The sequence below is a fragment of the Geotrypetes seraphini genome, chromosome 5, assembly GCF_902459505.1.
Source record: "Geotrypetes seraphini chromosome 5, aGeoSer1.1, whole genome shotgun sequence".
NCBI lineage: Eukaryota > Metazoa > Chordata > Amphibia > Gymnophiona > Dermophiidae > Geotrypetes > Geotrypetes seraphini.
In genome coordinates, this window is record NC_047088.1 from 246,856,740 (window position 1) to 246,878,170 (window position 21,431).

The 21,431-nt window shown below is 44.6% G+C and overlaps 1 protein-coding gene across 4 annotated transcripts in view; it reads right to left on the reverse strand.

Moving 5' to 3' along the window:
* The window catches only part of KALRN (kalirin RhoGEF kinase), a 1,310,049-nt gene that overhangs the window by 648,562 nt on the left and 640,056 nt on the right, over positions 1-21,431 (reverse strand). For all 4 annotated transcript variants that reach the window (XM_033944399.1, XM_033944394.1, XM_033944393.1 and 1 more), the window contains 2 exons: positions 8,987-9,118; positions 1,292-1,522 (listed from right to left, as the gene is read on the reverse strand). In XM_033944399.1, coding sequence (XP_033800290.1) covers positions 1,292-1,522; positions 8,987-9,118 — 363 coding nt within the window. The remainder of the gene's footprint in view (positions 1-1,291; positions 1,523-8,986; positions 9,119-21,431) is intronic.

The window sequence follows — 21,431 nt, forward strand, 5'->3', positions numbered from 1 at the left end:
CTCCTCTCTTCCACCTTTAATCTAAAGTAATAATAATAATAATAATTTATTGTTTACATACTGCCAAAGCCAAGGTAGTTCGAGGCAGTTTACAATAAAGAAGAGCTGGACATACAGCGAAAAAAAACAATGAAGTCTTTGAGTACATGAATGTTTGTACAGAGTAAGGTAACATTGTAGGGGCGGGTTTACATTAAGAGTAAGTCGAGGCGATTTACAATAGGAAGAGCAGGTCGTATAGTGAGGGGTAAGCAATGAAGGCTTTGGGAGTTCTTGGTCAATAGGAAGTAGATCGAGGTGATTTACAAAGAAGGGTAGGTAATACAGTGTGGGATAAGCAGTGAAGACTTTAGGAGTTCTTGGTCACAAATCGGTTGAACAGGTTGGTTTTAATTAGTTTTCTGAAGTTGAGGTAGGATGAGGAGTGCATGATGGTGCTGCTTAGCCATTCATTCTGTAGACTTGCTTGGAAGGCAAGCGCTCTGTTAAGGAATCTTTTGTATCGGCAGGTTTTTATTGTAGGGTGGCTGAACATGCGTGTAAGCCTGGTGGAGCAGTCTAGTTTGAAGTGGGAGACCAGGTACAGAGGGGCCAAACCGAGAATGGATTTGAAACAGAGACAGGCGAATTTGAACAATACTCTTGCCTCCAGGGGCAACCAGTGGAGTTTTAGGTAGTAGGGGGTTATGTAGTCCCATTTCTTTAGGCCGAAAATCAGTCGCACTGCTGAGTTTTGTATGATTCGGAGTCTACAGATTGAGATCTTTAAGTCTGCCCCCAGTTCTGTAAGCATGACACTGCCTCCATTTTTTTTTAGCGAATGTGCTTCCGGATTGTTTGGTTAGATGGCACGCTAACCTTGAACGCGTCTTCGAGAATTTTCCTCCTTACTGCTCATGACATATATGCCTCTGTAATCGCTGACCACTGTAGACACAAAATTAGCGAAGTAGCATTTTATGATTAATATAAAAAAAAGAGGACTATTGAAATTTGGATCATTTGGATATGTATTGGAAATGCTGATCCTTTTTTCTGTGCTTATTTCCTACAGCTTGTGAACTTGCAAACGCAACTCTTTATAAAAGAGAAAGCTTATAAAACTGACAGGACACACTGGCACACTTTCTGCTCTCTTAACGTGCTCTTTTTAACATCCTCCCCTAGTGCTCGATTCAGCTAAGAACAACTTTACAAACAGTGGCTCAGTCCATTCAGAATGAAGTAATTGTTCAAAGCTTGTGACATCATAGTGGTTCCCATGGGACCTGTGGAAGGAAATTGCACTTACCTGTTGCACGTCTTGCTGGAAAACACAAAGCTGCAGTCTCTGATGCAACCGAACCTTCCTGTGCTGCCAGATACTTTCCAGCCTCCGCTGATGGTGCAGCACCTCGTGCACCACATCCAGGACCTGGTGCACGGCTTTAGAGTAGTTAGCGGTGGCCGTCAGGGATTCTGAGTTCCCAGGACCTAGAGGGCGCTGCAGGACGTCCAGCAGAGCCTTCCCATCCTGGCTTACCTGCAAGACCAAGAGCAAGGCTGATGAAACCACATCAATACCACCAGCCAGATCAACTCTAAAACTGCATACAACCATCTCAGAACGCGTCGACTGATAACATGAAATAAGATTTTACACTGTACCAAATTTCAAGTTTATTCAAAACATTTGATATAATCGCAAAATCCAAATCCAATGCGATTTACATTAGTTATAAATTAGGTTAAAAATTTAAAAAAATCCAACTAACAGTATAATAAAAACTAATTATAGCAGACTGATACATTTGCAAAAGAAAGTGGATTAAATACAATTCCAAAACAAATAAAACAGAGATGGATAAAAGAAACAGAAGGTTGGGGAACGTTACCTACTTAATTTTTACTTGACAGTGCTCCTTGTCCAATATAAAATTTAAATGAATCAGTTAAAAGCGTCCTTAAACAACCAACTTTTTAGGAGACTTTAAAATTTATTAAGTATTTTTTCTTCTCTTATGTTGTATGGAAGCGAATTCCAAATTTGTGGGGCTGTAACAGAAAAGATCGTATCCCTCCTTGAATAAATGATCTTTAACGAGGGGATTACTAGCAAAGATTTTTCTTCTGATCTTAAAGATTTTGCAGGAATATATGGTATTAGAAATCTTTCTAAATATGCAGGAGCTTTGTTTGCTAATATTTTATATGTAAGTAATGCTATTTTATATATGATTCGGTGATTTACAGGCAACCAATGATTTTCCTTTAAGAGTAGAGTTACATGATCAAATTTTTTTCTTTTCATAATTATTTTTATTGCGGTATTTTGAAGGATTTGCAGTCTATATATTTCTTTTAAGGTATAACCCTTATACAGGGCATTACAATAATCAATTTTAGATATGACTAGTGAATGTATTAGGATATTCAATGATGATTTGTCAAGAAAAGCGGATAGTGAGGGAAATTTGTCATTGCTTATATTCAGCATAAACTACAGGCAGCAGAATGGGGTGGTCAACTGGGGGTCACGTTCCACCAATATTTTGCTCAGCGTAGCATCAGCAACCAGAGAGCTCTGAGGCATGGCTAAAGATTGCTTTGTGTGGCCCCTCCAATCAAGGCCGGCTCAACCTATGAACCAAGTGAGGCCCTGGTCCAGGGCGCTGATGGCCAAAATCCCAGCCTTCAAACTTCTAGTGTGCCCTAACAGATTCCAGGCGTGCCGCGAGATGCCGGTGAAGAGGAGAAGCGCCGGCTGACTACTTACAGGAGGTGTCTCTCGTGGTGAGAGGCATGTCCTGCAGTCAGTCGGTGCCTGCTCCTCTCCTCCTCACCGGCGCCTTTGCTCCTTCTCATCACCTCTCCTTCTGCAGCATCCCCCCTCCTCCACCGGCCGTAATAGGAGGCTCAGAACTGTGGCTGGAGGACATCCGCGCATGTGCGAATGCTGACATGACGACATCATGCATGCATGTAATGTCATCGTGTCGACGCCCGCACATTTCTGGGTACCCTCCGGCCACTGCCTCGAGATTAGTGTGCCGCAGCTAAAACGGTTTGCGCCATACTGTTCTAGAGGAATAGATGTAGGACTGAGATTTTCGGTGCCCCACGCCAGCACCTTGCCTGGTTCAGCAGGAGGATGGGGTGGGGGAGCTTGAGAGAGATGCCCGATCACAGGAGGTGGTGGGTGGGGGTGCCCATGCAAAAGTTGGCTCAGGGCACTAAAGTCCCTAGATCCGGCCCTGTCTCCAACCCAACAGATTTCCATTGAGATTTTCCTCACACCTTTTTGGGTAGTAGTTTAAGGCGAGTTTCAGTCAGGCAGAGTAGGGACTTCCTGTCTCTGGAGGTCTCACAATCTAATTTTGAACCTGTTCCTCTCCAACCGGCATAAAGAGGATTTCAACTTAGCACCAAAACATTTTACGCTGAACATAGATCCCCCCCCAATTCTATAAACTTACATGCACAATTTTACACTTGGGGGAGGGGGAATTCTCTATAGATCACCCAAAGTTAGGCATGAGTATGTTCACTGTGCAACAATGCACACGCTTTCACCTGTATATACACTGGCAATTTTCAAACCACTAGTTTATAAAGATAAGATGCCCATCATCTACAGAAGCTGCTCTGAAAATTGCTCTCTGAAATAGAGCATTTTTATTTGATAAAGTAAATCTTTGATACATTTGCCTGGTTTTAAGAAAGGTTTGGACATGTTCCTGGAGGAAAAGTCCATAGTCTGTTATTGAGAAAGACATGGGGGAAGCCACTGCTTGCCCTGGATCGGTAGCATGGAATTTTGCTACTCCTTGGAGTTCTAGAATCTTGGTACTTTCTGGGATTCCGGAATCTTGAGATTCTTTGAGATTCTGTATGGAATGTTGCTACACCTTGAGTTTTGGCCGGTACTAGTGACCTGGATTGGCCACCGTGAGAACGGGCTACTGGGCTTGATGGACCATTGGTCTGACCCAGTAAGGCTATTCTTATGTTCTTTTTGCTTGATAATTTAGGATATTCTATAAACCCCGCTAGCTTCACTTACCTCGGGGGATTTTGGGTGACAATTTCAGATCTTGAGATCAAAGGAAGCCGGATGCAGATATATAAACCACTTAGACACCATATTGAATAGGTGGTATATTAAATAAAACTGGGACTTGAAACTTGGTGGTAGACAAACCGCAGAAGATGACAACAAACCTAGCTTAGATACAGGGTGAGAGTCCATAAGAGTTCAAGATTCTCTGCTTGGCAGCCAGGAAATGTCCTTAGCAGTGAGGAGAGAAATAACCAGGCAGACTGGAAGGACCAATTAGTCTTTTTCTGCCATTATCTACTACATTAATCCCGGTGCAGGAAAGAGAATGAAGTTGTGGCAATGAGGAAGCCCCTTGGCAGCAAGCCAGCCGCCTCCATACTAACAACATCCCAGGGAGCCATGTCCACGGACTGCTTGAAAGAGAGAGAGAGAGTGGCATTGCATGCTGCGACTATATATCAAAGCAAGTAATATCACTGAAGGGAATTATTACGCAGTTAAGTACTTTTTTATGGACCTTCTTTTAGCATGAATTATGCAAAGAAAAAAAAAACCCCCAAACCTTTGCTGTTTAATATGCTCTCCGCGCCTGGTTCGGTCCTGAGAAGAAGCTTATCTCTTGCAAAGAATCAGATGCAAGTCAGCACTGGTATCTGATGGCACGGAGAATACAAAAAGGAACCTTCCTAAGACTTGCAAAGAAATAGCGTAAACGGCAGGAAAATGTGTACGAGTCTTTACGGGCCTGGATGAGGCATTTTACAGAACACGCAACTATATTTGAACAAACTGATAGCAGCTGATTTTTACATCAAGACCTCAAACACCCGAGACACTACTTAATTCATTCCGTGTCCTTGCTGGGGTGACGTGTTCATCATCGGTCTTGTTACATTTTTTTAATGCAGGCTATACCCTAATGCCTCTGTGTGGTGCTAAACAGAATTTAAGGAAAAGCACTTAACTTAGGGCCCGACGGCTACCCAGCCGTTTCACTGGTATGTTTCCTCGGGGGCGTTGCTCTTCTCTCTTAAGTGGTGTGGGGAGAGCTCATTCGGTATTATAAATAAATAATGCAAGACAGAAGAGCAACGCCAAGTAATGTGGTGCGTAAACACGATTCTACTATAGAATTGTGCTTAGTGGCATCTAAGATGGGCATAGGTGTTCTAACTTTAGGTGTACCCTAGGAATGCCAGGGTTTTCTTGGCTTAAATGGGTGTGCCAAAGGCCACAACGGGTACCTACATGAAAAACACACCCATGATCTGCCCCCTAAACATGCCTAATTTTTTTTTTTTTTTAATTCTTTATTGATTTTCCATACTTCAATAGGATGGTCTCAGGACTTAAAGATATCCCATATGAAGAACGGCTGACCAGACTGCGCTTATATTCTCTCGAGGAGCGCAGAGAAAGGGGAGACATGATAGAAACATTCAAATACATCACGGGCCGCATTGAAGTGGAGGAAGAAATCTTTTTTTCTTAAGAGTCCCACGGTGACAAGAGGGCATCCGCTAAAACTTAACGGGGGAAGATTTCATGGTGACACCAGGAAATACTTCTTCACCGAAAGGGTGATTGATAGATGGAATGGTCTTCCACACCAGGTGGTCGAGGCCAGTAGCATGCTCGATTTCAAGAGTCGATGGGACAAACAGGTGAGGTTGCTACAGAGTTATGCTTAAAGGATGGATTCTCATGGGGAGGGAGGGTTATTGAGTGGGCAGACTTGTTGGGCCGCCGGCCCTTTTCTGCCGTCATACTCTATGTTTCTATATTACATGAATATATAACACATAATACGTCAATATAAGCACATTCAACTTACAATTACACATACCCAATCATTTTCTCCCACCCCCCACCCTTTTGTTCTTTTCCCTGAATGTTCCTTTTCTTTCTATCAATTCTAGCTCTAACCAGGGCAGGATTAATTCGTCGAGGGCCCCTAGGCACACAAGTACCCTGGGCCCCCTGCCCCGCCCCACCCCACCATGCGCCTAGGTGGAAACAGGAAGCTACGTCAGAGGGAAGCTTTGGGCAAGCAGCACCACTTGCACAATTACAGTTCCCGTTGCCTTTCTTACCCGCGTTGCTTGCTTGTCTTACTTTCTGTCGATTGGGGGGGGGAGCTGCGTTGCTGATTGGGGTGGGGCCCGCATTGACGATCGATGCTGGAGGGGCCCATTGCCGTTTGGAAAAAAACAATGTTGATGCCCTCCTTCATCAGGCCCCCCTGACCATTTCGGGCCCTAGGCACGTGCCTACTTGGCCTATTGATTAATCCTGCCCTGGTTCTAACCCCTCTTCCCTTTCATTCCTGTATGTTAATGTCTATAAAAATGTGTAATTTCCTCTGATTTATCCTTGTTTATATTGTAAATTATTTGGTGCAGGATCTTGGCATTTTTTGTACACCGCCTAGAAGGCTTGATTAGGCGGTATAAGAAATTCTAATGAAACTTGAAACTTGAATAAAACACAGCGACATAGATTTTCCCAATAACCCTATTCAGATTAATAATATCCTCCCACCCTTCCTCCCACCTCATGTGTAAATACTCTAGGGTCAAATTAGGACAAAAATATCCCTCCCCCCCCCCCACCCTACCTTAGATGTGTATGAAAATAAACAAAAACTGACTTATAATCAGAGACCATGATATAGTGAAGTAACATAAGATGCCAACGGGCCCCAAACCAATTGAAAAAGATTACTGTGCCCCAAACTTTCTGCATTCATTTTCTCCTATCTATAGCTGGAGCACAGATTGGCCCACCAGAAAGGGAAATTCAGAGGATCATAATTTTTCCAGCCTACTTTCTTGTAGCCACCTTGGACTAGACGCCTACCTCAAAGTGTTAGAAGTCTACTATTCAATTAAGTGCAATTTATGTCACTTACAAGGGGCTAATTGTCAGTACCAAGTAAGACTTTTAATTATGTTAAGTGCCTTGATCGGCGAGGCTTTCTAACCTAGATGCCTAACTTTAGGTGTCATTCATACAAACATAGAAATATGATGTCATATAAAGATCAAATGGCCCGTCCAGTCTGCCCATCCACACCATCCACTTTCTCCTCCTCTCCCTAAGAGATCCCACGTGACTATCCCACACTTTTTTGAATTCAGACACAACCTTTGTCTGCATCACTATTCCATGCATCTACCACCTTTTCTGTAAAAAAAACTATTTCCTTAGATTATTCCTGAGCCCATCGCCTCTTTGCTTCATCCTATCCCCTTTTATTCTAGAGCTTCCTTTCAAATGAAAGAGACTTGCCTCACATGCATTTATAGAAACAACGTAACGAGGCAATTCAAGTCACTTCAGGGTTTGTTTGAAGGGCGCTCAGGGAACTAAACCTATATTCACAACTTACAACCAGAATCATGTGATTATAATATAATATAATATAAGTGAAGGGTACTCTCAGTGTGAACCATCAGCGATAGGAGTCCAGCTCCGGCACTTCACTTCTGGGTGAACCTTTTCTCCTGGCGCGGTTTTTGCTAGTTAATGTGTGAGAAGTGTCTCAGATAAGTATTTTTTTCAACTTGTATGTGATTTTTTGTTTTTGATTTTGCTGAATGTTTTTGGGGGGTCTGGCTGGCAGGGTTTTGTTTGGGGGTCGCTCAGGTATTTTTCGTTGAATTACATTTGATTTATTCACTGATTTATTATTTGAATGATTTATTGAATTACTTAATTTGTAGCACACCAGGGTGCTCGATGATGGTGTGGGGGTGGAGGCTTTTCGCCTTGACCCAGAAGTAAAGTGCCGGAGCTGGACTCCTATCGCTGATGGTTCACACTGAGAGTACCCTTCACTTATATTATATTATATTATATTATAATCACATGATTCTGGTTGTGAGTTGTGAATATAGGTTTAGTTCCCTGAGCGCCCTTCAAACAAACCCTGAAGTGACTTGAATTGCCTCGTTACATTGTTTCTATTGTAGGATTTTTGGCAAAAATTGAGTGTATTTGTTGTGTCACATGCATTTATGTCAAGTATGATATTTAAACGTCTCTTTCATATCTCTCCTCTCCCGCCTTTCTTCCAAAGTACACCTATTCATATCTTTATGCCTTATGACAAAGACCTCTGACTATTTTAATAGCCTTCCTCTGGACAGACTCCATCCTTTTATATCTTTTTGAAGGTGCGGCCTCCAGAATTGTACGCAGTATTCTAAATGAGGTCTCACCAGAGTCTTATATAGGGGCATCAATACCTTTTTTTCCCCTACTGGCCATAACTCTCCTTATGCACCCTAGCATCCTTTTAGCTTTTGCCCTCACCTTTTTCACCTTAAGATCATCACATCAGGGCCTAAATGGATATAAGACTATTTCTCTTGTTTTCTATCGTTCTTTGTTCTTTTATATCCAAATATTGTAGTTCCTCTCCGTTTCCTCTCGTTCCAGTAAGTCACTGTCTGTCTGTTGGTTATCTGTCATTCGTTTTCGATGTTGTTTGGTTGTTCCCTTTTTTTAAAAAAAACTTTGCAAAACCGCTTTGATTTCTGATAAGGCGGTATATATAAAATTTTAATAAACTTGAATCTTCTACCTCTAAATAAAGGAAACCCTTGGCTCGTGTAAGAGCTTATGAGCAGTGGTGTTACTCTTCGTTGCAGAATGAATTGACTTTTCCCACAGAAGAGTAACATTTAATATTTTTGCATTACTGTGGTAAAATGTAAAATGTGGTAAAATGTAAAATGAAAACCAGTATATACAATAAGCCATTTGTCCATGAAGAAAGAAAAAAGATAATTACAGTACACTATTTTTTCTTCATATCGTCCTCACACTTATATCAAGGAGCATGTGCAAACGGCGGGGTGATAGAAAATGAGCTATTCTTCAACTGGATGAATTACAACCAATTAGCATTCTCCTCCCAGTCCCTGTACTGGACGTCCATACCTCGGTGTATGCCTGAGTGACTTGTTCGTACAAGGACTGATGGTGATGGATGGCGAGCTCCAGGTCCTGCATTCCCGAAGGGAGGCCTCCCTCACTGCACATCTTGCACCAGGCTTCCACACCAGCTAAGAACTGAAACCAGAAGAGAGCACGTTAGTGTGCGGCTTTAGCCTTTTCAGGAAACAAAGGGCTCCTTTTTACTATGGCGCACAAACGGATTTCGCGTGCGCTAAAATGCTAAGAAGCCCACTGGAATAAAATGAACTTCTTAGCATTTATTGCACGCATTAGATCTGTTAGAACAAGGAGTCCAAAGAGATATAAAATATTTTAAAAATCATTATTCTCACACCAGTGACACGTAAGCTCTCAAAACTCAGAAATGCAAGAAATAATTTTTTTTTTTTAAAGTTCAATAAATTTTATTGAGTTTATATGTAACGTAATACAAAACAAAACATAACTGCAAAAACCTTGTTATTAAAAAAAAAAAGAGTCCGAAGGAAGCCATAAAAAGTAATTTATGAAAGACACAATGGGGCCCTTTTACCATACTATGGTAATGCTACCGCACACTTACCAGACATTTGAGGCATGTTAAAAAGGCTTACTGCGGGATATACACTGGCATCCTGTTATAAAATGGTCAATTTGCGTGCGCACACTGCACTAAAAAATTTTTTTTTTTTAATGTTCTGGCTTCCCATCACCCACAGAATAGTCTTCAAACTAGACCCCTTTCCCCTTTATGAAGCTGCATTATTGTTTTTCTATCGCTGACCGCAGTGGTAAAAGTTTGGACTCTCATGGGAAGTCTGAGTGTCGGAGCTTTTACCGCCATGATAAAAAAAAAACGCTAACGTGGCTTCATAAAAGGGTGTGTGTGCATGTAATGTTGCTAGTATTTAACATTTGTCAAACCAATGTCCCTTCTTTTCTCAAGAACAAACAAAACAAACTGCAGATATGTGTACAAGATGCAGGCAAAATTTATTGCGACAATAAAAAATCTATTGAAATACAGCAATTGGCGATTTTTGGTGAACTAGACTGGTTTTGTTGTTATTCTACATTTTTTGTGGCATATTTCCTAACACTTTATTACCATGGACCCCTGACGAAGGTTTGTCCGAAACACGGACCGTGTTGGGTCCCTTGTTTGGTAAAAGGTGTTTTATTTCAATAGATTTTTATTGTCACAATAAATTTTGCCTGCATCTTGTACACATATCTGCAGTTTGTTTTGTTTGTTCCTGGTTGGTGTTTTTTCTGCAGATAAGGTTGGACCCCTCTTTTTGTTTTTGTTGCTTTGTGCTTGCTTTGGTTCCAACATGGCCTTTCCTGCCTGGGATCCTTCTTTTCTCAACCATCACCTTACACCCCTCATCCCAATAAAAACCTCTTGGTTATTCCCACTGTCTGTCACTTAACACAGCCTGTCATCAATTTTTATTTTCAGCTATGGATTAACCTGCCTTCTCATCTCGGATTTGAACCCTCAATAAACAATTTCAAAGTCCGACTTAAAACGTTCCTGTTCAGCCAGACCCCCCCCTCCTTCACTTAAACCATTACCTTTTTCACTCTCTTCTTCTTTTTTTTTTTTTTTGCAAATCTTTATTCATTTTTATACGTACAATAAGTGTGATAATACATAAACACATTAGCACATTGAGAATATCACTTAATATTCAGCAATAACACCAATCATAAAATCTTATCTCCCTCCTTTCCCACCCCTTCATAATAAGTAATTCAATTACTTTATATAAGATGGTATACTTAAAATCCCCCCCCTCCCTGAAAAATGAACTTGATAGCATTCCCCACCTTCCCATTCCCCTTCTTACTACACTATCATAAACTGTGGTTCCTTCTTATCCCTATTCCTCTCCGCTTTATTCTACCCCATTACTGATAGGGAGAGTGTGGCGCAGTGGTTAAAGCTACAGCCTCAGCACCCTGGGGTTGTGGGTTCAAACCCACACTACTAAACTAAACTAAATCTTGGGTTTATATACCGCGCCATCTCCACATTTGTGGAGCTCGGCACGGTTTACAAGAATCGTAATGAGAAAGGAACTCCAAGGGAGGGATGGGTGAAGGTCAGAGAGGGGAGAATGTTAGCGGGCTGGGATGTCAGAAGAGGAGGGAGTGTTAAGTTTTTTGAGAAAAGCCAGGTTTTCAGATGTTTACGGAAGGGTTCGAGGGCACTCAGGTTCCTAAGAGGGGAGGCAAGGCTGTTCCAGAGCTCGATGAATCTGCTCCTTGTGACCCTGGGCAAGTCACTTAATCCCCCATTGCCCCAGGTACATTAGGTAGATTGTGAGCCTGCCGGGACAGACAGGGAAAAATGCTTGAGTACCTGAATAAATTAATGTAAACCGTTCTGAGCTCCCCTGGGAGAACGGTATAGAAAATTGAATAAATAAATAGTGTGAAAAGCTTCAGCCTCTGATAACCAGAGCTGGTATTGTGACATCACAATGCCTCATTCCACCAATGCCTGAGAGCCAACCTCATCAGTGATGTCACAATGGCTTGATTGTCCTATACTTGGCTCACTTCTGCTACATTTTGATTTCTAGAGTGGCGCAGTGGTTAAAGCTACAGCCTCAGCACCCTGAGGTTGTGGGTTCAAACCCACGCTGCTCCTTGTAACCCTGGGCAAGTCACCTAATCCCCCCCATTGCCCCAGCTCCATTAGATAGATTGTGAGCCTGCCGGGACAGACAGGGAAAAATGCTTGAGTACCTGAATAAATTAAAGTAAACCGTTCTGAGCTCCCCTGGGAGAACGGTATAGAAAATTGAATAAATAAATAAAATATTGTACACCGCCTAGAAGTCTGAATGACGGGCGATATATCAAATCGAAGGAAACTTGGAAACTCAGAGGCGAAGACTGGACATGACAGTGCTAATCAGCATGTAAGGCACTGCTGCATATTAATTGATTAGCAAGGGGTTAGGGCAGGTGCCTTTACCGCTTTCAAAATAGGCGGTGGTAGGGGCGCACGCAGTGCCGGTAATTTTTTTTTTTTAATGGAAAAATTAGTGCATGGCCATTAATTAGGAAAACTGGCCTATTTCAAGCCACAGCAAAAGTAGCCTTAGCCTGCAGCAAAGACCTGTGGTAAGGGTATGCTAAGGCCAGTGGTGTGGAAAGGGGGAGTGGGGAGGGAGCAGACCGCCCCCCCCCCAGGCACCTCTCCGCTCTCCCCCGTCACACTCATGCCCTCCCTTCCCCACGCCCTTGTACCTCTGTAAAATCTTCACCAGCGCAAGCAACTACTCTAGCCTGTTGCTCGCGCCGGCTTGAAATCACTTCTGGGTCATGGGGCAGGAAGTGACGTCAGAGGGAAAGCCAGTGTGTACAGCAGGCTGGAGAAGCTGCTTGTGCTGGCAAAGATTTGAAAAGGTACAGGGGTGAGGAGGGTGCAGGGGGTTTGGTGTGGAAGGAGTGGGGGGCCGGGGAGGAGGGTATGGGGGGGCGCCTCCTACCCTCGCTACGCCACTGGCTAAGGCCACTTTATCGCAGCTTTAATATCAGGACACTTATGTGAAATCCTATTGCATTCTTGAGTGGATGTATTTGAACATTTATTTTACACCTATGTAGGTAGTCTCGGGGGGGGTGGGGTGGGGGTGGGGGTAGGGTAGATTGGCTAAACAGAAGGCTCTCAAAATGCTCTTCGATATTGTCCTTTTCTTTTCCTACTGAACTTCTCTCCCTTTCTGTTCCTTCCCTCCCTAAATTCCATTGTCCACCATCTCTCTCCCAGTCGGATCCTTCATCATTTTCAAGGAAGAATGCGATCCAGATTTTTACCTAGTACTCTGTTCTTTGTTCCCGTCCTGTTCTCACTAGTTTCTCTTGCTGTCTCCTTTTAACATTTCCTCTTCCCCCAACTAAACTCCAGCAGTTTCTCTGACTAGCTCCCCACAGGTCAATCTCTCTCCCTCCAGCCTGTCCCACTCATCTGGGCCCAGCAGTTTCTTTGACTAGCTCCAGTCTCCCCAGGTCAATCTCTCTCCCTCCAGCCTGTCCCACTCATCTGGGACCGCTCACATGTCCAGAAGTCTATTCTCCCATCCCCTGCAGGATCCTCTACTTGCTCGCTGCGCTTTCACTCATGGGGTAGCGCGGGTAGTGCGAGTGAAACAAACACGATGCCTTCAGCGGCCTCGGAAGCCTATCACTCAGCTACAGTTTCCTGTCCCTGCATAGGCGAGAATTCTCCCACAGATGCACAACATGGGAAGTCTTTCATCCATTCTGACCCTATGACAGGTAGCCACTGTTCCGCCCTACCCAAACCTGCTCCTTGCTGTTCACAGCACACAAATTCCGACTTCCACATCGCGTAAACCATGCCAGGATATCAAACCCTGCCCTAACACTCATAAGGCAGCCTTCTCCATGGTCAGACACTGTAGCAGAGGAAAAGTTTCTGGGGCTTGTGAAGGCAGCATGTTTGTAACGCTGCCCACGGCCCTGACGGTGAACACATGCAGTGCGCTGTTGGGGAGCTAGCAGGGTAAGTAAGTACCGGATCCTGCAGGGGGGTGGAATAGAGCTCCGGACAGGTGTGTGGGTCTTGCATTGAAGACGACTGGCATAGCCTCATGCACTTCCCAACTGACCCCACTGAATCGGCGTGGCCGATATGTATATATATTTTTTAAACATGAATCGATTCGAATCGTAAATTGGAAAGCACTACTCTGGGTGCATGAAGTCTGAATAAATAGTGAGTTACATTGTATAAGTTTACTCTCTTGATCCATTTGAATAAATAGGGTTACCAGATGTCTGGGAAAACTTGGACATGTCTGGACAGAAGTTGGACACAAGGGTTGGTGTGGAGAGGGGTTGGGCGAAAGAGATATTGGATAGGAGCATAGTTGGGAAGAGAAAGGGAGAGCTGGTGGACCCTGGGGTGGTAGGGAAGAAGGGAGAGATGCTGGATGAAAGGGTAGTTGAGAAAAGGAGAGATGGTGGATCTGGGGATGGTGGGGTCCATCACTGCAGCTGCGGGGATGGAGATGAAAAAAGGAAAGAAGCCAGACGTCCGGGGGAGGGAAGAGAAACGGAAGGAGAGGACAGAGATGGAAGATAGATAGTTAGCATGAAGAAAGAAGAAAGAAGGAGACCCTGGCAAGTGAGTTATCAGAAGACAACCAAAGCCTGGGACCAATATGATTTCAATAATGACCAGACAACAAAAGGTAGAAAAAAAAATTTTATTTTCGTTTTGTGATTACAATATGTCAGATTTGAAATGTACTGTATATCCTGCCAGAGATGGTGTTAGACCGCAAATGTGAGCTAGGATTTAAAAGAGAGGAAAGGTCTTTTTTGTTTGTTTATTTTGTTTATACCACAACACCAGTGTGGATAGGAGAGGGCAAAGGTGGTGAAGAGGCTATAAAATAAACCCACCACGATGTTTGAAAAAAAACAACAAACCCACCTAATTGGGCAGGAAAATCGGATCGAATTGAAAAATCAATTCAATAGACTGAATTGAATCAAAATTTTTTTTCCTGAATCGGGCAGCACTAACCCAGAGCATTACTCGAATTGCTTTCGTGCCCTTACTGGGCATACATTCATCATTGGTCTGATTTTATTTTAATCTTAGGCTGCGATGAAAACAACTGTGCACATCAAAATATCCAAGAAGAAGCACTTAACTTGCGCCTCAGTCTTTGTGTTAAGGAAGAGTTTTGCTTTATCTCCGTACCTTGTCTAGGCTGTATAATCCAAAGGTCTACCCTCAATCTTTGCATCTAAACAGTGTAGCCAGAAGGATGCTAGGCTGTATAGAAAGAGGAGTAACCAGCAGAAGAAGGGCGGCATTGATGCCCCTGTATAGGTCATTGGTGAGGCTGCACTTGGAGTATTATGTTCAGTTTTTGAGGCCATATCTGGTGAAATATATAAAAAGACTTGAAGCGGTCCAGAGGAAGGCGATGAAAATGGTAAGAGGTTTGAACAAAAAGAAGTATGAGAAGAGACTGGAAGACCTAAATATGTATACTCTGGAGGAGAGGAGGGACAGGGGAGATATGATACAGATGTTGAAATACTTGAAAGGCATTAATATAGAACCAAATCTTTTCAAGAGAAGAAAAAATGGTAAAACTAGAGGGCATAATTTGAGGTTACAGGGAGGAAGACTTAGGAGCAATGTTAGGAAATTCTTCTTCACGGAGAGGGTGGTAAATGCCTGGAATGCCCTTCCGAGGGAAGTGGTGGAGAGGAAAACGGTGATGGAATAAAAAAAAGCATGGGATAAAAATAGAGGATCTCTAATTAGAAAACGAAAGATGTAAATTAGAAAACACTAATGTAATGTAATGTAATGTAAATTAAAGAAATAAGGCCGGTATTGGACAGACCCAGTGGCGTACCTAGGGTATGTGGCACCCGGGGCCCATCATTTTTTGACACCCCCCCCCATGTAAAAAAATATTTTTTGTAATGACCATGAAACGGAATAAATGGTCAGAATAGAAACAGGCAGTGAAAATTTTCTTATATTCCAAACATAACATAACATAACATAAATTATGTCTGAATTGTCATGACATCAGAAGTACATATGGAGTAGTTGCAGGTGATGCTTGGGACAGTTCTGATTGTGTTAGTTCGGTTTTATGTGCTTTTTGAATAGAAGGGTTTTTATTTCTTTTTGAAGGTTTTGCAGTCTGTGGTCGATGTCAATTGGTTGTAGAGTTGGGGGTCGAGTGTTGCAGCTCGAATGGCTAGGAGGTTGTCAAACAGTTTTTTTCTTTTGACGTTTTTGGTTGGAGGGTGTGTGAATGGTGCATGAGTTCTCCTATGTCTGTTTGAAGTGGATTGAATTATTTAGCTGAAGAAATTAGTTACCCCCTCATCCCACACACATTAATTCTCTTCCATTTTTGTTCCCATTATAAAAAACACTGATAAGTTCCCAGAAAAAAAATACATTAAAATAAGAAGTGAAAACAAAGGCCCCTACAGATGAGAACATAGCATAAGAATAGCCTAACTGGGTCAGACCAATGGTCCATCATGCCCAGTAGCCCATTCTCATGGTAGCCAATCCAGGATACTAATACCTGGTCAAAACCCAAAGAGTAGCAACATTCCATGCTACCGATCCAGGGCAAGCAGACACTTCCCCCATGTCTTAATAACAGATTATGGACTTTTCCTCCAGGAATTTGTCCAAATCTTTCTTAAAACCAGCTACACTATCTGCTTTTACCATAACTTCTGGCCACTTCATTTTTAAGTTTAGATCTTTCCTTTCAAACAGAGACCTTGCTAGATGTCAAATACAGCACAAGGTAACTTCACATGGACTTAGCTGTGCAGGAAATGTGAATCTCCTCATACACCCACCATATAGTGCAAAAATGTGCAAAGGTCTGTTTTTTTTCTTTCGATCACTACATAGCCTAATGCCACACAAGCAGCGCTGTTACAAACATATTCTGTAGGTCAATGCTAAGGATAACAAAGTTTCCTTCCTTGGACCAGAAGGAGATACTGATAAACCACTGGAAGAGATCCCAACACAACACCCAATGACCCACTCAGTGTGTGAACCAGTTGAGTGGAGTGGACTAACTGGGGGGTGGAAATGGGCCCGGAGTTTGCTCAGCAGAATTTCCCAGACCACCTCTTCCTCTCAACACATTGACACGCTGCCACCACCACCACTAGAAACACCTCACTGGGTAGGCCAGCTATGCTATAAACTTTATAAAACACATTATTATATTTTCTTATAAAGCACATATTTTAACTGAACTCTCTGACATCCTCAGCCTTTCCATTCACAAAAATAGAAGGAAGAAAAGTTCCCATTTCCTGCTGTTTCATGTCCCCAGCCTATACAATATTTTTTTTCTGCAGACCCTTCAAAAGTCTGACCAAATCCTCGTTTCACTTGCATTATAAAGTACTGAGGATGCCATCTCTCCCCAATCCCAGGTCCTAAAGTCTAAGACAGTAGCGCAAACTAATGCTGCCAGATTCAGGAAAAAAAATTTCGATTCGATTCAGCCTATTGAATTGGTTTTTCAATTCGATTTTCCTGCCCAGTTGGGTGATTTTTTTCAAAACTCCTGGTGGGTTTTATAGCTTTTTCACCCCCTTTGGCTTCTCCTAACCACACTGGCGCTGTGGTGTAAATAAAATAAAGAAACAAAAAGGACTTTTCCTCTCTGTTAAATCCTAGCTCACGTTTGCAGGCCAACACCAGCTCTGTCAGGATAATACATTTCAAATCTGACATATTATAATCACAAAACAGAAAATAAAATTAATTTTTCTACCTTTTGTTGTCTGGTTATATTTCAAATCTTGTTGGTCCAAGGCTCTGGTTTTCTTCTGATAACTTGCTTGCCAGGGTTTCCTTCTTTCTTCTTTCTGCGTGCTAACCATCCATCTGCCAACTCTGTCCTCCCTTTCCATTTCCCTTCCCTCCCCAGGAAGTCTGGTATCTTTCCTTTTTTTCATCTCCCTCCACAGATCCACCTTTTCTTAACTACCCTTTCATCCGGCATCTCTCCCTCCTTCCCCACCACCCCAGAGTCCACCATCTCTCCCTTTCTTTTCCCAATTACCCTCCTATCCAGTATCTCTATCCCTCCTCCACACCATCCCTTGTGTCCAATTTCTCTCCCTTTCAGTTCCTTCCCTCCCTAAATCCCATGGTCCATCATTTCTCTCCCTCTCCTCTATTTTCAGACCCATTATTTCTTCATCCCCCCCCAAAGTTTGGCATATGCACGTCTCTTTGAACACCCCCTTCCCTCTGTGTACTTCTAAACCAGGGTCCCCCCCAAAGGCCTGTCCCCCCTTAAAGGTCTGCCTGTCCCCCCTTGAAGGCCTGCACCCCCCTTGAAGGCATGTCCCACCCCCTTGTAGGCCTGTCCCCCCCCTTGAAGGCCTGTCCCTCCCCCTTGTAGGCCTGTCCCCCCACCTTGAAGACTTGCCTGCCTGTCCCCTCCTTGAAGGCCTGTCCCCCCCTTGAAGGTCTGCACCCCCCCGAAGGCCTGCACCCCCCTGAAGGCCTGTCCCCCCCTTGAAGGCCTGTCCCACCCCCTTGTAGGCCTGTCCCCCCCTTGAAGGCCTGCCTGCCTGTTCCCCCCTTGAAGGCCTGTCCCCCCTTGAAGGCCTGTCCCCCCCTTGAAGGCCTGCCCCCCCCCCCCGAAGTCCTGCACCCCCCCTGAAGGCCTGCACCCCCCCTGAAGGCCTGTCCCACCCCCTTGTAGGCCTGCCCCCCTTGTAGACCTGTCCCCCCTGGAAGGCCTGCCTGCCCCCCCCCGAAGGCCTGTCCCCCTCCTTGAAGGCCTGCCTGCCTGTCACCCCCCTCCCCCTTGAATGCCTGCCTGCCTGCCCACCCGCCCCACCCTGAAGGACCGCTCGCCCCCCTGGCCTCCCCGCACCACCTATGAAGCAGCACTACCTATGCTCTCATCCTTGCCGTTCAGTCCCCACCACCACCACCACCCCCGAAGGACCGCTCGCCCCACTGACCTTCCTGCACCACCTATGAAGCAGCCGCAGCAGGATCGCGACGTCAGCTATCCCTGCGCTGCTTCCTGCGCCGCGTTCCCGCCCCTCCTCTGATGTCAGAGGAGGGGCGGGACCGCGGCGCAGGAAGCAGCGCCCAAGCAGCTCAGGGATAGCTGACCTCGCGATCCTGCTGCTTGCTGCTTCACAGGTGGTGCAGGAAGGTCAGTGGGGCGAGCGGTCCTTCGGGGGTGTGGGGGGACTGAACGGCAAGGCCGGGAGCACCCCTTCAGGGCTGGCACCCGGGGCGGACCGCCCCTCCCGCCCCCCCCTTGGTACGCCACTGGACAGACCTGCATGGTCTGTGTCCCATATGTGGTGATTTGGTGTAGGATGGGCTGGGGAGGGCATTTGAAAACTTGGCTTTTCTCTAAAATGCAATGACCCCTCCCTCTTCGATATACTAAGTCCCTCTAAACTTCTCTTTCTAAGTCCTTCTACTTTTCATTGTAGTTCCTTTCTATATCAATTCTTGTAAACCGTGCCGAGCTCTACTTCTGTGGAGATGATGAGGTATACAAACTTAAGGTTTAGTTTAGTTTAGTTGGCATCAATGGGAACTCCACTAACTTGGAACATGAGGATGTCACAGGCCAGACTTTACAGTAGATATCCTGCAAACAACGGGACAGCTGGATAGGCTGGAGTGAGCTTAGATGGCAACTTCAGCATTTGGAACCTAAATCAATACCGGGTGGACTTTACAGCTATGACCCAGAAATATCAAAGAAGAGACAAGTTAATTTAATCCTGTATTTTTAATGAGTATAACTTATGGGTGGACTGGATGGACCGTTCAGGTCTTTATCTGCCGTCATTTACTATGTTACATTATTACAGACATGCCATGTATGACAGTGACTTTATCTATGGGTCCAAAATGCTGTTTTATTATGCGCACTCTCATTTAATGAATTAGAAAACATTTGCACAAAAATGTCCTTCCTGATGAGGAAAAAACACTCTCTCAAGGTGTTCTCTTACTTCATTAATATTTATGGCACTTCTAATTTATACACAAAAGCTTGAAAGACTGACTGAATATAAAAAAGTTGAGGTTTTTTGGGGGAGGCAAAAGGAATTCATGTCATTCTCAAAGGCAAGATTATACAGACATAAAATAACAGATTTACAAAAGAAACAGAAAGCCTGGTCTCATATATAACTCACAGTGTTTGCCATGTGCATGGAAGAAACCCATAAATTGCCTTTTACATGACCAAACCTCCCCACCTTTTCCCCCCTCTTCTTCCAATTTGATATCATTCTTAACAAGGATGTTTTTTCTTGAACCATAATCCTGAGCTTAGTTTACTCTTTTCTGAAGTAGATTTGTTGCTAATCGTGGTCCGCCAGCTCCCATATCATTCATTCTGACTTTGTCCCTTTGCTGGCTCTGCATCAAAGCTCCCCTCCCACTCCACTCCGCCTTCCCAGGGAAGAGATCACTGCTACCATGTTCCCTCCCTGTAACTAGACAACAAAGCCCTGTAAACCCAGAGCAGGTGGAGCTCCTTTCAGTAAATGTCAGACTCTGACCTGCACTCGCACAGACCCTCGATTGGAATCACAAGAAAAGCTGAGTAGTTGAAGCTAGAAATACCCGAGATGGAAGCAAATTACAAGATGTTCCAGCCCATCTTGCCTTGAATGGGAATAATTTTCAAACGGGCCACACGGTTGAAATCTATAGGGTCAATACAGAAAGCCAAGAGGTGGAGACGCTGACTGCAAGGCTTTTACTGTGAGCTTTCTGCAAAAAATTCCCAATGAAATGCAGTACTCGGGGGTCACGTGATGCCGCGTTGCTAAGCGGACGTGCCTCTGCACAGCTCCGGGCCGGGCGGCGAAAATTCAGCACAAAAACCACACAATCTAACACTGTCGGGCGGCTCTACATCCCGTACCGCTGACCTCCGGCACCTACAGCACGGGAACGGAGCTCTTTTACCATGGGTCCCATGGGATGTCCCGCGCTGCCGCGTTACTAAGCGGACGTGCTTCTGCCCGGGCCGGGCGGCGAAAATCCAGCTCCCACGCACACAATCAAATATTGTCGGGCAGCTATAATTCCCACACCGCTGACCTCTGGCAGCTCCAGCACGCAAACGGAGCTCTTTTTCTACGGGTCCCACACGCGGTATGACGGCGAGACCGCAGAGGGACACACGAGGGAAGGTGAAGAATCCCGATTCCAAAATGGCGGAGAGCCACGAGGTGCCTGTATTCACTATTCACACAGCGGCGATTCAGGAGCTCACCAAGTCCCTAACTTTAGTTATGGAGGACAAACTGGCAAAAATACAAGCCTTTATGGAAGACTTTAAGGAGACGCTCGAAACCCATGCAGGCAGGCTGCAAAGAGTGGAAGACCGCGTGGCCCAGCAGGAAGACCGCGCAGCGAATTTTGAAGAACGTCTCCGAGTTCTGGAGACGGCTAAGACAGCATGCCTGGACCGCTTGGATGACCATGAGAACAGAAATCGCAGAAATAATTTGCGCTTTATTGGACTGCCTAGCACTATCCGGGACGTTGACCTGAGAGCCTGCCTAGAGAAATGGTTGTCTGGCATCCTGGAGCTGGGCGCCTCGGGGGAGAGGGTGCTCATTGAGCGCGCTCACCGTGTGGGAGCACGGGGAGAGGGTGAGCAGCGGCCCAGACCAGTCCTTGCCCGATTTTTGAATTTTGCCATGAAGGAGAGAGTTCTCGCTCACTTTCGGCGGGGGAATGGTTTCCAGTTTGAAGGCCAGAAGATCTTAGTCTTCCAGGATTTTTCCCCCCAGGTTTCATCCAAGCGCAAAGCCATGGCACCCCACTGTAACACCCTTTACCAAAGAAACATCCGGGTGTCATTGCTATATCCCG